At 54.4% G+C, this 20,233-nt stretch overlaps 1 protein-coding gene across 1 annotated transcript; it reads left to right on the top strand.

Annotated features, from left to right (window-relative positions):
• Positions 1-2,129: 2,129 nt before the first annotated feature.
• SERPINA9 (serpin family A member 9) lies at positions 2,130-12,170 on the top strand (the record flags this gene model as incomplete). The annotated part of the gene is made up of 5 exons (XM_008048987.1): positions 2,130-2,148; positions 5,747-6,394; positions 7,874-8,147; positions 10,242-10,389; positions 11,967-12,170. Coding segments are annotated over 5 exons (1,293 nt in total), but the record flags the coding sequence as incomplete, so codon positions are not given.
• Positions 12,171-20,233: the final 8,063 nt, after the last annotated feature.

The following is a 20,233-nucleotide window of genomic DNA, read 5'->3' as shown; positions in this document are numbered from 1 at the left end:
AGTGATCTTTTTCTTCTACACAATTAAAATTTGCTCTTAAGCCTAGCCAGCAAATTTCTCATTTCAGACACTGAATTTTTGCCACCAGAAGTCCAAGTTTATGCTTTCTAATGGTTTTTATTTTTCTTATAGTCATGTTTTTCTTATTGAAGCATATTTCAAGGAGCTGTTTTAAAGTTAGTGTCTTCTAATTCTTTAATCTCTGTTATGTCTGGGTCTATTTCTACTGTCTAATTTTTCTTATGGTCTTAGATTATCTAGCGATTTCTTTTTGGATAGTAGACATCATAACATTTCATTGTTATTGTCTTTCTTACAGTGGGTGGACATTTGTTCTCATGAGCAACTAGCTTACTTGTAGAGCTGCTTGATTGTGTAGGCATGTTCTCAAGCTTCGTTATGGAAGGCCTAGTGTAGTTCCAAATAGAAATTAACTTAACCCTAATGCTAAGATGTGACACTTTGGGGCCTTCCCTCTTCAGATGGCCATAACCTGAATATAACCCCACTTTGGAACTCTGAGCATAGTTCTGCTTATGTCTTCACAGTAGTTTTGGTTTGGTTTGGTGTGTGTGTGTGTGTGTGTGTGTGTGTTGACTAGCCCTATAAAATTTCACTTATGCAGGCAGAGGTTAGCACTTAGCTCTGGACTTACAAAGACCCCTAAGTACATTTCTAAAGATCTCCTCTCTGGTACTCTGCACACATCGTAGCTTCTCCAACTTTCTCAAGCTCTGATGTCCATCTTGTAGGTTTAGCAAACCTACCATGCTCTCCTTGGGTTTCTCTCTTGTGTCCAGAAAGTGCCATTAGGCAGAAATTGCCACAGTCCTAGTATTTGCCTTGTTTGTTTTCCTTCTGTATCTGTTGTCCGGAGTCTGAATTGCTCGATGTATTTTTCCAGCATCTCAGTTGTTTTATATGTTTTGTCCTGTCTTCTGTTTACAACTATTTTTGAGTCCAAGATCAATGATTTTTGTCTTAGCCGAAGTGGAAATTAACTCAAACTTTCCATCTTTCCATAAGCGTATGCCTGTGTAACTTCTCCATTAAGATACAGAACTTTTCTTCACCCTAAGAGCCTCTCTGGCTCACTCCCAGTCAGTATCACTGCTTAGGGGTAAACCGGTGATCTTAATTTTATTTCAACTCGTTCATTCATTTATCAAACACTTACTGGGCCATTACTATTGGTCAAACAGTGAGTTTAGAGAGAGCAAGTCAGACCAAAAAACCTGACTTATGAATCACTTTGTCACACAAACAAATGTGAAACTGTGACCACGACAGACACGCCACGAAGAAGCAGAGGAATGGTACTATAAACACACGTCCTAGGAGGACTTGTCCTCATCTGGGTGGTCTGAAGAAGAAGCCGGAGTTAACCAGAGGATGAGAAGAGCGGGGAAGTGGGAAGAGCATTCCAGGAGCAGGAACAGTACTGACCCCACGTGGGCGTCAAAAAAGCCGACGGAATGTCCCAACACGGACCGAGGAGCAGGGGGCTTTGTGAAGCGTGGCGAAGTCAGAGGAGCCGACGGAGACACATGAAGATGTCAGCGTTTACTCTGGGAAGCGGGAGGCTGTGGGAACATCTTGAAGTAGGTGAGGGACACGCTCAGGTCTGGGGCTTAAAAGGCCACGTGCAGAGTAAACCGAAGAGCAACAAGGTGCAGAGACACCTGCAGGGAGGCTTTGGGTGTCGCCCAGGCAAGACCCGGCGACAGCACAGCAGGCTGGTGGGCGAAGCCAAGAGAAGCCGGGGGACTTGGGGAATATTGAGGAGGTGATACCGACACAGCTGGCGATGGGTTGGCCTGGGAAGAAGGAAGGCCAGGGACGGGTCCCAGGCTCCATCGCCGGGCGGATGGCAGCTTCCGTGGCGGGCCAGGACTCTGTGTGGGTCACCCGCTCGCAAGGTCGTCTTGCCACATGGGGTGGCAACATCGAGTAGGCAGTTAGGCGCGGAGGGAAGGACCGGGCTGGGGATTGAAATAGCACCTCGTTTGCATCCTTAGTAATGAAGCTGTGGGCGTCAGGTGAGATCAGCTGGAGGGAGGGGAGATTAAAGTGAGAGCGGAGCTAAGCCGAGTGAGCGCCAAGGCCGCCGACCAGCAAGGACTGGCAGGAGAAGAGGAACCAGCAAAGGCGGGTGAGGAGGGTGCAGGGAGGTGGGGAACCCCGGGGAGGGACGTGCTGGCACCGGCCAAAGGGAGGGACTGGACCCGAGGCCAAGTGCGGTCGTCGGTGCCAGGCACAACTGGGAAGTCAAGCACGATGAGAACCCGGACGCGTGCGCTGGCTTTCAGCACCCCTGGGCCACGTTTCAGGGAGCACCGGCCCGCCAGGAGAGGCCTGGGGAGTGAGTGGGAGGCGAGGCCACGGCGGCCACGGAGGCCACAGACACACAGCTGCGGAGGATCTGGCCACACAGGAGGGTGGAGGTAGGGCGTTGGCCGGAGGGGATGAGACTGGAAGGAGGGTTTCGCCGTCGTACCGATGGTGGTCTGTCATCTCACGCGCAGGGCTTGGACCTGGTGACAAGCCACCTCAAGGACCTGGCTGAGGGGGAGTGTTCAGGGGCAGAAGGAGAGGTGGAAGGGTCCTGAGAGGAGACGCCGTCCAAGGGAGGGGCTGGCCTTCCAAGAGGGCGGCTCGTGCGTGGAGTGAGCAGAATGGAGACGGCGGGGACAGCAGAGGCGACGTCCTTTGAGGGAGGCTGAGGTGGCAGGTCGCTGAGGGTCTCTCTCACGGGAGGCGGGAGGCATGGTTGTCTGCCTAGCCTGAAGGTGTGTGTGCACACATGCACACGCCCATAGGCAGGGACACCCACCTGTCATGGTGGGTGCCCGTTGTAAGAGCATTGAAAGGACTGAGCTATTCCCCGCTGCCGATGGGAGAGTGAGTCAATCCGGTGCCAGGCATGTGAGGGCCGGAGCCACGGCGAACCCCGTGAGCTGGGAGGGGGTCCGGGGCCGCCTGGCAAGAAAGGAGCGGGCGGTGGGTTCCTCCAGGCTTGGAGCCTGGTCCCAGGGCATGTCGCCAGCACAAAGGCCCGGGGTGAAGGGTGTCAGGGCGAAATGCAGCCTTGGACGCCCAAGGCAAAGATGGGGGAGGGAGGCGGACGGAAGGAAGGGCGAGCCCAGAGCAGCGGGGTGCTTGGAAAGGAAGGGGAGGAGGCAGGTGCGTTGGGGCCCGACAGAGAAGCCTCTGAATGCAGGAGCCACTGGGAATGCAAGGAAGGGAGTGGCACACCCTGTCTGCGGGCGGATTCGTGACTGGAGGTGGCAGTGGGTGGGAGATAGCGGAAGGCGGGTGGCAGGCCGAGGCGGGGAGGGTGAGGCCCCCCAAGGCGGGCTCCGGGGGCGCAGAGCGCTCCTGCCAACCCTGCGGAGCCCCCAGGCTGGACCCAGGCAGCGTGGAGAGAGGGGAGGCCTTGGCAGGGACCAGGGAAAGGGGGTGGCCTCAGGAGGAGGTTGGGGGCACGTGTGGGAGGTGCTGGATGGGAAAGCAGACCGAGAGAGCCTCGGCCAGGGTTTTCCCCAAGCGTGTGACGCCCTGGCCCCTGAAGCCACAGCCACAAAGCCCAGATGCTGAAGGGAGAGGCCTTGTGACACTCCCTCCCCCTGCGGTCCTGCTAGAAGCGGCCGCTGGCTGGGGCCACTGAGGGGCCAGGGCACCTGCCAGCTGACCTCCCGAGTTCAGTGGCCCCCCTGCTTGCCCAGGCCCGGCAGAGGGTCAAAGGTCCTCTAGTAGGCTGTGTCAGTGAGTGTCGGTGGGTGTCAGTGGGTGCCCCTGAGAGCCACCCGCACCCCGTCTCCCCAGGACACGCAGACCCCGGATAGGCAACCTGGTGCCCGGTGGTGTCCTGGAGCCTGGCAGTGACGCCTTGCCCCCTGTGCACCGAGAGGCTCTTCCTTCAGCCCGACACCCTCTCCCACGGGGAGGAGTCAATTCTTGAGGCCACACGCCACAGGGGGTCGCCTCCACCCCCAGAAGACGGCCTCTGTGCAGAGTCCAACGGGGGAGCTCCCCGAGAAAGGTCGACTTGCAGAAACATGGCTGGGGAGGGAGAAGAAGCCTCGGGACTGTCCCCAGGAGACTCAGAATTATCCCCAGGAGAGACAGGGAGGGTCTGGACCCAGGGAGAGGCCAGGACATGGAGAGGAGATGGGGCCCGGGGGCCTCAAGGGGGAATGGTGGCACGGGGTGGTCGGAGCGAGGAGCTGTGGCCGGCTTCCTGCCACGGCGGGCGCAGCGTGGGGCATGTGGCCTTCTTGGAGGGAGCGGGAGGGGGACGCTTGGGGCAAGGGTCGGTTCAGAACGTGCTGACGGAGTCCGGGAGATGGCCGGGTGGGTGTGAGTGCCAGGTAGAGAGAAAAACAGAACCACAGAACGAAAACGGTCCAGCCGGACAAACAGAAAGGGAGAGAAACTCTCGGTTTTGCGACTTCCTCCTCATTCAGCAGAAGAATTCCTCACAGAGTTTCTTCTGCGTCTAATCCCATCTGCTGCGATAACACGATGCCGTTTGCATCCATTCGGCTTCCATGCAGAGACGCAGGGATGTGGCTCCCATGCTCCGCCTGGTCTGACACTGACCAGGGACCGCGGGGGCCAGGGTCTCTGTGGCTCCTGGCAAAGGGACTCTGGCCCTCAGTCCTCCCCGTTTCTGGCGAAGTCATCCCTCCGTGGGCTGGCCGGATTCCTGTCCTAGCGGGCCACGTCTCTCCTCTCAGTCAGAAGGGAGACTGCCTGCAGAGGCCCCTGGGAGAAGACTGGGTGTCGGCCGTTCACCCTGGAGCAGAAACGACCGGGGGGCTGGTAGGCCTCCAGACATGCTTTGGAAGACCTGCCCCTTCCAATTCCCACTGAATTCAATCACAAGACCACAGAAGTCATTTACTAGCACCCCTGGTATGCCGGTTCCGAGCGGCGCACCCCAGGTACCTGAGCTCACTCAAGCCTTTGACCAGCTCTGTAAGTAATCGTCCCCGACTTACAAACATGAAAAAGAGAATGACGTCCAGAGAGATGGCTCTGTCCTGAGTGGCAGGGTGGATGCAGCCCAGCCCTCCCCTACTGCAAAACGCCTGGCGTCTGCCACGTCCAGCGGGTATTGAATCTGAAATGCCCCTGGTGCCAAGTCTTGCTGGCCAAGGCATGGGCGGGCAGCAGGTGTCATGGCGAGAGCTTGTCAGCCGCCGGCCGCTGGTGCACGGGGCTGCAGAACACAGTTCCAGGGCAGCTTTTTGCTCTGAGTTCCCACTTGCTGAGAGACAGGAACACGCCGGGAGACGCCTGTGGCCGGGGACGGGTAGCCAGGGCCAGAACGTGACCAGATCTGCACAAAACGCACGCACCATGTGTCAGGAATCGGGATGGGGGGTGGAGAGAGCACTTTTGGATGCTCAGTTGGGGACTTTGCCACCCAGCTTGGCGTTCTCACGTCTCAAAATAAGTCCGTGAAGTACAAGCAGCCAGGAGCACAGGCTTCGGGGTTCCGGGCCCGGCTTTGAAGCCTGGACTCCCGTGGGACCCGGGGTGGGTTGGGACAGCTTTCCGGGCCTGTTGGCTCAGTGACCAAGGACAGCAATGAGACCTGCCTGTAGGGCGATCGTGAGGCTCAGATGAGACGACGGGCTCTGCTAATTGTCCCATGTCCTCATTCTGCTGCTGATGGCATGGCGTGTGGAAGGGTTTCTGATCCAGGGACCGGGCCCTCAGCCTCCCACCTCTCTTGCAGACTTGCTTTGCTGCGAAATGGCACTTTCCTTCCACGGCGTCCTCGTCCTCGTCGGCCTCTGTGCTCCCGTCTTCGGCGTGCCCCCGGCCAGTGCCCCCTGCCGAGGTTCCCCCGGCCCCTCCTCCACAAAGAGCGCCCCTGCCTCCCAGGCGTCCCCCTGCCACACCGACTTTGCCTTCCGCCTCTATCGGAGGCTGGCCGCGGAGGCCCCGCATCAGAACGTCTTCCTGTCCCCGACAAGTGTTTCCACTGCCCTGGCCATGCTTTCCCTCGGAGCCCGCTCGGCCACCAAGACCCAGATTCTCCAGAGCCTGGGCTTCAACCTCACCCGCACGCCGGAGTCCGCCATCCACGAGGGCTTCCAGCGCCTGGTCCGCTCTCTGGCTGTGCCCAGCAAAGACCTGGCCTTGCGGATGGGAAGCGTCCTCTTCGTCCAGAAGGGGCTGCCGCTGCAGGCACGCTTCCTGGACCACGTCGAGAAGCTGTACGCGTCGGAGGTCCTTCCTACGGATTTCTCCAACCCTGCCCTTGCCCAGCAGAAGATTAACAGCTACGTGGAGAAGGAGACCAAAGGGAAGGTTGTGGACTTAATCCAAGGCCTGGACCCTCTGACGGCCATGGTGCTGGTGAACCACATTTTCTTTAAAGGTGAGACTCTGAGAGCTCGATTTTGCTTGTGCTTGGTTTGTGTTGTTTTTTGCTTAGTCCAATACACGAGCTAGACGAATCCCAGCCTGCAGGGTGGGGTCATGGGAGGGCCTGGGTTCTGATTCACTTTGCAACTAGCCAACTGCAGGCCCTTGGACAGCCCATGTCCCCTGTCCTGGCTTTGGCTGATCAGTTGCAACGGGGACTCTTCAGCCCTGTCTTTGAAGGACTGGTTTGGCGTTTCAGGGCTGATGCTGGACTCTGTGGGCAGCCCACAGGGGCGGTCTGGACGCTGGCTTGAAAGAAAGGGCCTCATCTCTTGCCTCCGGCAGCCGCCCCCAAAGGTTCTGGAGGAGGGGACACAGAGCTCTCCGACAGCCCGGTTTAAGCAGACCTAAGGGTGAGGGCGCCGGCACAGGTGTGGAAATGTAGACAGGCCAGTGTAACAGCCTCCCACAGCCCCAGATGGTTGCCTAGAGCTTTGCCGTGTTCACTGCGTTGGAGTGGAATGAGAATCGGCTTTGAAGTCAGACACCCTGGTTTGGATTTCACACCTGCTCCTGATCCTCAGCGTGTTGCTTTAAAAAATCTACCACCACCGGGCTCGGCGGCTCAGCCTGTCATCCCGCGCCTTTGGGAGGCTGAGGCGAGCGGATGGCCTGAGCCTGCGGGGTCGAGACCCGCCTGGGCAGCGAGACCTCATCTCCACAATAAATCAAAAAATCAGCTGGGCGTGGAAGCGCGTGCCTGTAATTCCGGCTCCTCGGAAGGCCGAGGCGGAAGGATCGCCGGAGCCCGGCAGGTCGAGGCTACGGGGGCTGGGAGCGGCCGCTGCACTCCAGTCTGGGCGACAGAGTGAGGCTCCAACTCCAAAAAAAAAATCTACCACCATATGTGCCCCTGATCGGGGCCAGCCTCTGTGCTGACCGGGTGGACAGATGAGGCGGCCAGCTTGGCTGTGCTTGAGGCAGAAACGCCCGGACCCTCCAGACAGAGTGGCCATCAATGCCGCCACGGCATCCCTCTCTTCCCCCCCCACACTCTTCCCTTCCTTTTTCTCTCCCTCCGTCCGTCCGTCCGCTCACGTGTCCACCCACAAGTTCATCCACCCAGGCAGCCACCCGCCCATTGAGCGATCATCTGTCCATCCATCCGTTTATCCACCCACCCTGCAAAGAGGGAAGAGAGAGAAGGAAAACTGACACGCCTTGAGCCCTTCCTAAATGACTTTCACTTCATAAATGCGGTTCTATTCACTTAACGCTACTTTTGATTGAAAGGCAATTCACACATCATAAAGTTGGCCATTTTAAAGCATAAGACTCCGTGAGTTTAGATCTCCTTGTGTTCACACAGCTGTGTAACTGCCCTGCTATGCAATTCCCACTCCATCGGCAGTCCTCCCTTGTTCAACCTTTGCGGGCCTCGCCCCTCACTTACTGCACTTGGCCCTGAAGACCTCTGTGCTCTCTTTTTTAGCCAAGTGGGAGAAGCCCTTCAGCCCTGCAGACACGCGCAAAAGCTTCCCATTCCTGGCAGGCGGGCGGGCTGCCGTGCGAGTGCCCATGATGCACCAGGAGGAGCAGCTGGCCTTCGGGGTGGACCCGGGGCTGAACTGCTCCGTGCTGCGGATGGACTACCAGGGAGACGCCGCGGCTTTCTTTGTCCTCCCCAGTGAGGGCAAGATGGGGCAGCTGGAGCAGGCCTTGTCGGCCGGGACGCTGAGGAGGTGGCGCCGCTCGCTCCAGCAAAGGTGGGCATCTGCGCGCCTCATCGCTGGGCCCTGGGGCAGGGGAGGGTGCACGCCGTGGGGCGGGAGACACCGTGCTGGCAGCCAATGAATCCTGACTCCTCAAGTGAGCACCGACTGCATGCAGAAGAGAGAGCTTGGTGCTGGGCGACACGCCCTCACGTGAACTTTACTGTCACCTGTGAGATGAGACATCTTATGCCACCCGTTTCACAGGTAACGAAGCCAAGGTTCTGTGAGGGCAGGTGGGCTGCCCAAGGACACGGAGCGCTCATGTCACTGCAGGGTGACAGTGTTGTTGGAGCTACTGTGAGCTAGCAGAGTTTGCTCTCGACGTCAACCTGAGGTTGGAATCCGTGGCATGATCTCATAAATGCAAAAAAAGGGAAGAAAGCATTGGTGTTCATCTATAAGATGAGGATAATAATATTACTGACTCAAAGTTTGTTGAAAAGATGAAATAGGTTACTATTTACGGAAGGGCTTAGAAGGATGCCTAGGACGGGTGTCCCTACCCCTAAGAGCCAAGCTGCACAGCCGGAGGTGAGTGGTGGGTGAGTGGAGTTCCGTCTTCTGTCAGATCAGTGGCGGCCTCAGCTTCTCCTGGGAGCGCAAACCCTGCTGTGAACTTGCATGCGAGGGATCGAAGTGGCGGCTCCTTATGGGACTCGAATGCCTGGTGGTCCCCCAACCCCTGGTCCCTGGAAAAACTGTCTTCCAGGAAACTGGTCCCTGATGCCAAAAGGCCGGGGACTGCTGGTAGAGGAGGCAGTCGGCGTTCAGTGGACTTTGGCAAATAGCAGGAGTCTCGCCAGTCCTGTGATGATCACGGAACGCCTCAAAGGAATATGGAGACTAGCAAAAGGGCAGGCCAGAAGATAAAGAAGCGCGTCCAGGTCTCATGTTCGGCGTCTTAGCGCCGCAGCAGCATGGGCCTCGCTCCCAGGTGCAGCTCAGGAAAGGCAGGATGGAAGGCAACTGTGATTCCAGAAGGAGGATGGTGGGTGCCCCAGGGGAGGGCGGGCCGTGTGCCGAGGGGCTTCTGGGATCGCTGGCAGCTGGGATGGAGGAACTGCTTCAAGGAGGGGGCGGCGTTTGGCCACAAGTATGAATCGGACATGAGCACGCAGAGGCTTGGGAAGGGTGGTCTTGGTAGAGGACACGGCCCTGGCAAAGACACAGAGTCAAGGACCCAGGGAGGCTGCAGGAGGTTCCAAAGGCAGCCAGGGCTGGGGGAGGAAGAAGAGACGGCAGGAAGGCGGGGAGGGAGGATGGAATAGAGCAGCAGATGAGCAGAGAGAAGACGAGATACCAAGGCCAAGACGAGCCAGGGGACAGCGACAGGAGAGCTGTCCACGGCGTAAGGGCGCAAGACGCCTTCAGATCCACCCCGCGCGGCTGGGCTTCCATATCTGAGACCCTGTGCAGAGCACTGATGCCAAGCTCTGTCATCTTCAAAATGGGGGGATGTGACCGACGGGGCCTGGGACCGTGTCCGACACACAGTAAGTGCTCAACAAATGTGGGCTGTGTCGGTCCAGAGAAATCACTGCCCGGGAGGACAACTCCACGCCGAACTCTGGAGTTGGCAGCCTAATGCCAGAACCGCTAGCCTCATGTGGTCATCTACATGTAAATCGCCTGCAAATAAAGATTCCCTTCCCCTGTGAGCGGTTTCCCCTCCTGGATGGGCAAGGACGGACTCTTCCCCCCGTCCTGGGGAGCTCTCCTGGGTCTTGCTGCTCGAGGGGCTTAGCAGGGCTCCTCGTGGGGCGGGCTGGGGGGCAGGTGGTCCATGAGATTCCACTGCTGTCGACGTCTCCACGGGTATCGCCCGTTGGCTCCTTGACGGGCCGGCCTCTCCCCCCACACCTTCCTCATCCTCGGGCCCCTTCCTGTCTTGCACAATGTGGCGCTGGACTCACTCAACTGGAAGCTTACTTCTCGGGGCAGCCTGAGTCGTTTTCCTGGGACATGTCGACCCCAGCAGCCACCCGCGGTGCCCAGGGAAAGACGACATCTCCTCGGATGGCACCTGGAAGCAGAGCTGGAGACGCCATGGGCACGGGCGCTCACCTGTCCTCTCCCTTTCCACAGGTGGCTACACGTGTTCCTCCCCAGGTTCTCCATGTCCGCCTCCTATGGCCTGGAGACAGTCCTCCCGAAGATGGGCGTCCATGATGCCTTTGGCAAGAACGCTGACTTTTCTGGAATCACAACAAGAGGCCTCCTGCAGCTTTCCAAAGTGAGTTGGTTGAGATGAATATTTGCGAGAAAGTCTGAGCTGGAAGTGCCTGCAGAGACGGGCAAGTGCAGCATTCTCACCCCATGGAGAAGGAAAGAGAGGCCCCGAGATTTCTCTGAGGCCACAGCCTGGCCGAACCCTGTGGCTTCACGGCCGTCATGCCTCTGACACACCCGGGGTCCCTCTTCACACTGTGTCCTCAGCAGGCAGCCACTGACCCCAAGCAGGTGCCGTCTGACCTCAATGACCTCCCCTCTCAACTTCAAGTCCCCACACAGATGTCACCTGGCTGCCTGTAGGCCATGGATACCCTGCAGGTGTGTGTTTGGCCTTCGGTGTTTAAGAAAAGAGAGAGAGAGAGGTGATTTTTAAAACTCAGTATGTTGCCTGAGCCCACAGGTTTGAGACCCACCCGGAAACTTGGCAAGACCTCATTTCTACAATAAAGCAAATATCAGCCGGGTGTGGTAGCACACACCTGTAATTCCGGCTACTCGGAAGGCTGAGTTGGAAGGATCGCCGGAGCCCAACAGGTCGAGGCTGCGGTGGCTGGGAGTGGGTGACAGAGTGAGACTCTGATCCCTGACCTAAAATTTTATTTTGGTAAGGGGCTATAATAGAAGCAGTCCTGGGTTTTCCATTGGTTTTGGGGGGACGCAGAAAAAGCCCCACTGGAATACGGTAGGTATGCTGTACCTTTCTTCAAGGAAAATGCCTCTGTGCTCCTATAAAAAAGCGCTTATAATTACAAGCATTCACAACCTTGCTGAAGTGCAGGCATACAGGAAGTCCAGGTTACGTCTTTTCCCTAGAAGACAAGGAAGGAACCCAGCCTTCTTAACACCAGCCCACGTCCCAGCTTTGCAGGAGTTGCAGCAATTACTGTTGCTCACCGGAACATGAGCACTGGCTTTGTCTAATCACCTTTGGCTTCCCCCATAACCTCGTGGGCCACAGATAATCATTATTCGCTTTTTTAATTTTTTTGAGTTGGAGTCTCACTCTGTCGCCCAGACTGGGGAGTGCAATGGCTGCTCCCGGCCACCGCAGCCTCGACCTGCTGGGCTCCGGCGATCCTTCCGCCTCAGCCTTCCGAGTAGCCAGAATTACAGGCATGCACTACCACGCCCGGCTGATTTTTTGATTTATTGTAGAGATGAGGTCTCGTTGCCCAGGCGGGTCTCGAACTTGCGGGCTCAGGCCGTCCACTCACCTCAGCCTCCCAAAGGTGCGGGATGACAGGCTGAGCCACCGAGCCCGGCTATTATTCACTTTTATAGATTTGGGAACAGAAGCAGGTGACCTCTAAGTAACTCTCGCAAGAGGAAGTGGCAGAACTGAGGCTCAAACCCGGACCTTTCTGCCCTGTATTTGCAACCATTCAACCCCATGCCAAGGGCCAGTGGGCCGGTAGCCCACCCCAGCTGCAACGTACAGAGCAAATCCAGTGCCAGGCGCTTGGCATCCCCAATCTGGAAGGCTTTCGAGGCAGGCATCGCCGCTCCCGGCAAAACACCAGAACTCGTTCGGTAAAGCCGTCTCTGTAGGGGCCACTGATGCTTGTTTTTCCTTGGCAGGCAACCTACAAGGCTGTGCTGGATGTCAGTGAGGTGGGCACTGAAGCCGTGGCAGCCTCCGCCGCCAAGCTCGCAGCCCGGTCAAAGGACGGCCCCCCCTCTCCTGCCGTCTTTTTCAACAGACCCTTCCTTCTGATAATTATCAGTGAAGCCACAGGTTGTATTCTCTTCCTAGGGAAAGTTGAAAACCCTACCAAATCCTAGGTGGGAAAGACCCGTTGACTGATGCAGTCCAGAAAGTAACACGCCACGTGTCTCATCCTGTTCTGAGGGTCCCCGTGGCCCCACCGGAGGTGCATTCACTGGCCGGGATGTCACTTCTGAGACTCACCACCAAACCATCAACAGAGATCCTGGCCACAAGCCAATGCCCTGAACCCTCGCCAGTGCCCTTCCCACAAATCCTCCCAGGTGGCCAGTTTCCCAGAATATTGCTGGGTTGGCCTGTGTCCACTCCCTGGAGTCCCTGGAAATGTTGTCCTGTAGGTCAGGGCACCTCTACTGCAGAACTGACGTACTGACCCGGTAAAACCAGAGTGTGGACTCAGCTGGCAGCGAAGCTCCCGCCCGCCTGTAGGGTCCCCACGTGAGCGCGACACCTGGGCCAACTCACCTGTTGGCATCCCATATCTCAGCAGCTGCATGAAATCCTCCCTTCATTCAACAAAAGCGTACTGAGCACTTCATATTGGCTAGGGGTAGTCAGACGACCAAGGTCCCTGGCCTATTGGGCGTGGGGGAGACAGACCTCCCTACAAAAGCAATAAAACAAAACCTGTGAATAAGCAGAATCGGAGCAGATGATGGCAAGTGCCGTGAGATGCTGAATAGCACGGCCGAGGGGGTAAGAGGCGGGCCGGGGGGCTTGGTGTACACAAAGGCGGTGAGTCAGGGGCATCGTGTGTCACAGATGAAAGAAATGCGGTGGAACCAAGGAGATCGTGGTGGAGGGCATTGTTGGCCAAAGGGAGTCTGGGCTGGGGAGGCCAGGACGCCAGTTGGCCAGGACCGGTGTGCGGGGACAGAATATTTTTCCAACCCTCGCTGGCTGCCGTCCTGACTCTAATGGTGTCACCCATGCAGGCAGCCCTCCTAGCACTCAGCCTCCTCCCGGCTGGTGCAGTGACAGCGGTCAGGCCCCATCCTCTGAGTCCTGAGAGCTGGACACCGCACAGTGGGCCAAGACAGTCCCACCGCAAAGGCCGCTCGTGCCCTTTGAGGGGTCTCCACCATGCCCCGAGGGTGTCTCCTAGCCTCCTGCCCAGCCCCTGCTCCTATCAGAGCCAAAGATTCCTTTTCTTGGGTGCCAGTGCTCCCAACCACTTCAGAGGGCTTTCCCACACTCTTTGACATGGGAAGAAGCTGGACAGAGAGAGTTATGCTGGAGAGCCAGCAGTTGCCTCCAAGGACTCTCCTCTTGGCCCCACACCCTGATAGAAGAGCTGACTCTCAGAGCAAAAGCAAGACATCAGGCCACAGGGCCTCCCTGGGTGGCAGCAGCCCAAAACCCAGTGGCAGGGCTCCAGCCCTGGGTTTCCCAGACGCTGCCCGTTCCGAGCTTTAATATTAATATTAATACCCAGCTCTCCGCCCTCGGTACTCCTTGGAGGGTGCTGTGGAGAAGCCACCATCCTGCCCTCCCAGAAGCACACAGGGTCAGACGGGTTTCCAAGAGAAGACAGAACATCCCGCAATGTCACACGGAAGGTGGCCGGTGTGAAGAAGTGACCAGTCACCATTCTGTGGTTCACGAGTTCTTTCTGGGCACTTTCGGGAGCCCTAGTAGTTGGGGTGGGTGAGGCTGTCGGTCTCCCTGGCCTATAGACCTGCTCCCAGGTGGCACCTTGCAATGAAAGCCAGCCTCAACCCTCGATAGATCATCAAGGCAAAAAGTCGACAAGGAGATTCAGTCCCTCAACTTGATGCTCGGCCAAATGGAATTAATAGACACCTACAGAACACTCCACCCGACGACCACAGAATATAAATTCTACTCATCACCACATCACCACTTACTCCAAGATCGACCACTTCCTCAGCCAGAAATCAAGCGTAAACAGATTTCATAAGATCAAAATGCTGCCATGCACCTTGTCAGACCACAAATGGAATAAAACCTGAATATCAATACCAACAAAATTCCCCCAAACCCACAAAGGCATGGACATAAACAGCATGATGCTGAATAACTCCTGGGTCAATGCAGAACTCAAAATGGAAATTAAAAGATTCCTGGAAACAAATGAAAATAAAGACACATCTTACCAAATCCTCTGGGATGCCATGAAAGCAGCACTAAGAAGGGAATTTTTATCTCTTTGAACACGCATCAAGAAAATAGAAAGATCACAAGTTGACAGCCTAACAAATCACCTAAGGGAGCTGGAAAGATAAGACCACCAAAACCCTACCTTCAACAGAAGAATCCAGATCACCAAGGTAAAGCCCAAATATGGGACATAGAAGGTACAAATATCATAGAAAAAAAATCAACGAAACAAAAAGCTGTTTCTTTGAAAGGATAAGCAAGATCGATGGACGCCTAGCCAGAATGACCAAGAGAAAGAGAGAAAAAGCCCAAATAAACACAATCAGAAATACAATCAAGTCACACTGACCCCAAAGGAATACAAAAGATTATCAGAGTCTACTGTGCTGGATGGAAACACCTGTATGGGAACGAGCTCAATAACCTCAATGAAATGGAGGACTTTTGGACTTCACACAACTTCCCAAAGTTGAAACAAGAAGGAGTTAAGACCTCAAACAGACAATAACAACCCAGGAATCTGATGTTATCATTAGAAAGCTACCTACCAAAAAAATCCCTGGATCAGATGGCTTTCCAGCAGAATTCTACAAAACACACAAGGAGGAGCTGATCCCAATCCTACTGAAAGTGTTCCAGAAATCGAGGAAGACGGGATTCTCCTCAAATCATCTTACGAAACTAACATTACACTGATACCCAAAACGATTAAAGATCCAACAAAGAAAGAGAACTACAGGTCTATATCCCTGATGACCATAGATGCAAAAATTCTCAACAAGATTCTAGCAAACCGAATCCAACAACATATCTCAAAAATCGTCCACCATGTCCAAGTAGGCTTCATTCCCAGGATGCAAGGCTGGTTTAGCATCTGCAAGGTCATAAATGTAATGAAATACATCAGCACATGTAAAAAGAACCACATGATTATATCATTAGATGCAGAAAAAGCTTTTGATAAAATCCAGCATCCATTCTTAATTTTTTTAAAAAAACAAACCTCTGAACACCCAGGCATAGAGGGAACGCACCTCAAAATAATAAGAGCCATCTATGACAAACCCACACCCAATATATTGCTAAACAGACAGAATTTGGAAGCATTTCCCCTGAAAACCGGAACAAGACAAGTCTGCCCACTCTCACCCCTTCTAGTCAGCATTGTATTGGAAGCCCTAGCTAGAGCAGTCAGACAAGAGAAGAAAATCAAGGTAGCCAAGTAGGAAAAGAGGAAGTTGACTTATCCCTCCTTGTTGACGATATGATCCTATACAAAGAAAATTCAAGAGAATCTGTCAAAAACCTCCTTGCATTGATAAAGAACTTCGGCAAAGTCTCAGGGTACAAAATATACGTGCAAAAGACAGTCGCATTCTTATACACCAACCAAAAACAGGCAGAGAACCAAATAAAAAGCACAATCCCATTCACAATAGCCACAAAAAAATGAAATACCTTGGCATCTTCCTAACCAGAGGAGTGAAAGACCTTTACAATGAAAACTATAAAAACCCACCCAGGCAACTTGGTGAGACCTCGTCTCTACAATAAATCAAAAATTAGCCGGATGTGGTAGCGCGCACCTGTCATTCTGGCTCCCTGGAAGGCTGAGACAGAAGGATCGCCGGAGCCCAGCAGGTAGAGGCTGCGGTGGCTGGGAGCGTGCCTCTGCACTCCAGTCTGGGCAACAGAGGGAGACTCTAACTCAAACCAAAGCAAAACAAAAAACTACAAAACACTGCTCAAAGAAATCAAAGACAATACAAGCAAATGGAAAAATATTCCATGCTTGTGGATTGGAAGAATCAACATGGTTGAGATGTCCATCCTACCCAAGGAAATCTACAGATTCAATGTTATACCCATTAAGTAACCAACATCATTCTTCTCGGATCTGGGAATGACAATACAGAGATTCATATGGAAACATAAACATCCACGAATAGCAAAAACAATCCTCAGCAAAAGAAACAAAGCAGGAGTTATCACACTCGGTGGTTCAACCTGTAATCCCGCGCCTTTGGGAGGCTGAGGAGAGTGGATGGCCTGAGCCCGCGGGTTCGAGACCCACCTGGGCAGCGAGACCTCATCTCTACCATAAATCCAAAAATCAGCCGGGCGTGGTAGCGCATGCCTGTAATTCCGGCTACTGGGAAGGCTGAGGCGGAAGGATCGCCGGGGCCCAGCAGGTCGAGGCTGCGGTGGCCGGGAGCGGTCACTGCACTCCAGCCTGGGTGACAGAGTAAGGCTCCAACTCCAAAAAAAAAAAGAAAAACTTTATCATAAGGCTGCAATAATCAGATTAGTCTGGTATTAGTACAAGAACAGGCATATGGACCAATGGAATGGGGTAGAGTTTCCTGAAGCAAAATCTCAATTTCTCAACCACCCCATCTTCGACAAAGTGTCCAGCAACAACCACTGAGGAGAGAAGAACCTATTCAGTAAAAGGTGCAGGGAAAACTGGCTGACCACATACAAAAGAACGAACAGGACTCCTGCCTATCACCATGCACAAAAATCAACTCTAAAAGGATCAAAGACCTAAACGTAAAACTTCAAACTAAAAGAACCTTAGAAATCACAGGAGACATCCTTATGGAAATCAGAATAGGCAACCAATTCCTGATAAAACCCCAAAAGCCCATGCCATAAGAGATAAGATAGACAAATGGGGCCTCATCAAACTGGAAAGTTTCTGCCAAGCAAAAGAAACCCTCAAGAGAGCAAGGAGACAGCCCACAGAATGGGAAAAGATATTTGCCAACGGCATGTCTGACAAAGGCCTAGCATCCAGGATCTACAGGGAACTCAACTGTGCCAAAAGAAAAAAGCAAACAGCCCTAATAAAAAGTGGGCAAAAGACATGAATAAACAGCCCTAATAAAAAGTGGGCAGGGTTGGGCTCGGAGGCTCCTCCTGTATTCCCAGAACTTCGGGAGGCCGAGGCGAGTGGATTGCCTGAGCCCGTGGGTTCGAGACCCACCCGGGCCATTTGGCAAGACCTCGTCTCTACAATAAATCAAAAACTAGCCAGGCGTGGTAGCGTGCGCCTGTAGTTCCGGCTACTCGGAAGGCTGAGGCGGAAGGATCGCCGGAGCCCAGCAGGTCGAGGCTGCGGTGGCCGGGAGTGGCCACTGCACTCCAATCTGGGCGACAGAGTGAGACTCCAACTCAAAAAAAAGGTGGACTAACGACTTCTCAAAAAGAGATACACGAGCAGCCCACAGATACATGAAAAAGTGCTCAGGCTCTCTGATCATCAAAGAAATTCAAATTAGAGCCACTCTGAGATGCCACCTAACTCCAGTCAGGATGGCTGTCTTCAGTAACTCAGAAAACAACAGATGCTGGAGAGGATGCGGGGAAAAGGGAACATTTCTACACTGTCGGTGTGAGTGTGAACTAGTGCAGCCTCTGTGGAAAAGAGTGTGGCAATTCCTAAAAGATCTAAAACTCAACCTTCCATATGACCCTGCAATCCCCCTTCTTGGAATATACCCAGAGGAACTCAAATCATTCCATAAGAAAGATACCTGCACACGCATGTCTATTGCAGCACTGTTCACAATAGCAAAAACACGGAACCAACTGTGCTGCCCGTCGAGAGTGGACTGGATTAAAAAAGTGTGGCACATATACACAATGGAATATTACGCAACCATAAAAAAGGACAAAATCATGGACTTGGCAGCCATCTGGATGGATTTAGAGTCTGTCATACTCCGTGATCTTTCACAGAAACAAAGAATGGAGCACCACATGTTCTCACTCATAAGCGGACCCTGAGCACTTACCGTAACACTACAAGAAAGGGATTGGCAGTAGCGGGACACTTGGGTAGGGGCACACAACGTCAATCAGGGCACCTGATGGCAAACCCGGCGCAGTGGGGACCAAAGTGAGGCCCAAACTTGACCTGTATGGTGCCCACTTGTACACCTAATGCTGAATTATAACCACATCTTTAAAATCAAATAAAAATTTTTTTTTTTTTTGAGTTGGAGTCTCACTCTGTCACCCAGGCTGGAGGGTAGTGGCACGCTCCCAGCCACTGCAGCCTCGACCTGCTGGGCTCTGGCGATCCTTCCACCTCAGCCTTCCAGGTAGATGGAACTACAGGCGTGCGCTACTACGTCCGGCTAATATTTCGATTTCTTGTAGAAATGAGGGCTTGCCAAGTTGCCCAGGCAGGTCTCGAACCCGCAGGCTCAGGCAATCCACTCACCTCAGCCTCCCAAAGGCGCGGGATGACAGGCTGAGCCACCGAACCTGGCTTCAAATAATATTTTTAAAAAGGCAAGCAGCCTCAGGTGGCGTCCAGGTGGCCACTCGCACGTATGCTAGCAAGCAGGCCCGACACAGTCACAGGCCGCTTCCATCAGCCTGGGAAGGTCACAGCTCTGTTTTCTGAGAGCCTATGCGTCACGTTTGTTTTTCAGCGTACCTCGAATTATGCACGGAAACGCGTTTCAATCAGGTCTGGTAAGACGGCAGACACAGAGACAACTGTCCTCAAAAGAACAGTCGATGACTTGGGTTCCCAAGGGAAGGGGACACCCCCCCCCGACCGGACCCCACAGGGAGCCCAAGGCAACAGGAAGGTGGAACGTGGTGTGGGCGGCAAGAGCCTTCAGTGCCGTGTGGGAAGCGGCAAGGTGGGGTGGCCCTGCAGGGCTGGGGCTGGTGGTGGGAGGGTCTGCAGAATCACCCTTCCCCTGCATTTCCGGGGAAACAGGGCGCAGGGGCAGTCGGCTTGGGTCATCAGTTTAGCCCATGAATTCAAAGTCACCAACCACAGAATATCAAGGATAACCGTCCCAGCCCAGTGTGAAAGTCGCCAAAGGCTCAGCTTTGGCCCCCAGTGGACTCTGCGTTTTTAAAGGACCTCTTGATGGGCACCACCGTGCCAGCCTGAACCAGCTTTGATTGTACAATAAGCGTGACTTGTATGATTAAATAATGCTCCATTTTAGCAATAAAGTTTTATTGGATTTTATTATAAATAAGGTACATGCCCTTTGTAAGAAATTCAGAGAGCACAAAACTTTACAAAGAAGAAGCTCAACTCCACCAAGAGAGTCCATCACAAACAGCCATCCATTTCATTCCTGGCTTTGTTCTAGGTACTGGGAGATGTGGGGAGCAGGACTGGTGACCCCACTCTGTGGAAGTGGGACAGAGGGGCAGAAGGAAGGGTTTTGCTCTATTTGCTGAATTTCCTTCCAGTCTTTTTTTCTGTACACAGATTATATTTATTCAAAGTGTCGACACAATGCTGGGATGATTTGGAGTGGTAGTAAGGGCTTAGACTGGGGGGTCAGATCATTTTCTCAGTGGACCCACCCCCACCTGAGAGCGGGCTGTTTAACCTTGCAGGGCCTGGGCGTGGTGGCCCACGCCTGTCATCCCAGCACTTTGGGAGGTCGAAGCAAGAGGATTGTCTGAGCCCAGAGGTTCAAGACCGGCCTGGGCAGCCTGGTGAGACCTTGTCTCTTCAACAAATCAAAAAAATTTGCCGGACGTGGCGGTGCGTGCCTGTAGCTCCAGGTACTTGAGATGGAAGGATCACCTGAGCCCAGCAGGTCGAGGCTGCGGTGGCTGTGAGCATGCCACTGCCCTCCAGCCTGGGCCATGGTGAGACTCTGACTCAAAAAATAAACAAGCAAAAAGCCTCGCTGGGCTCCAGTCTCCCAGCTGTAAAGCAGGGGTGGCAGTGGCTCCCTCGCATTCGGTTGCGAGGGTGATCCATGCCGAGCACGGCCGGACCACACAGAGCACCAGCCCAGCCTCGCCGCCGTCCCTGCTGGCGCTGCCGGCGTCAGGCCGTCCTCGGACCTCGCGGGTCCCGCGCTCATTGGAGGACAGGCAGCGGGACAGACGCTCAGAAGAGGACCCTTCCTGCTTGCTGCACCTTGACTTCGTGCCCGTTCCAGGAACGGCCCGGGCAAATATTGACCCGGCTGCTGCGGACTCCGAGCCCCATTTCCTGTGG

This window comes from Carlito syrichta, unplaced genomic scaffold (genome assembly GCF_000164805.1).
Source record: "Carlito syrichta isolate Samal-C Ts95f unplaced genomic scaffold, Tarsius_syrichta-2.0.1 Scaffold130403, whole genome shotgun sequence".
Lineage (NCBI taxonomy): Eukaryota > Metazoa > Chordata > Mammalia > Primates > Tarsiidae > Carlito > Carlito syrichta.
This window is presented reverse-complemented; position numbering and strand designations above follow the sequence as displayed.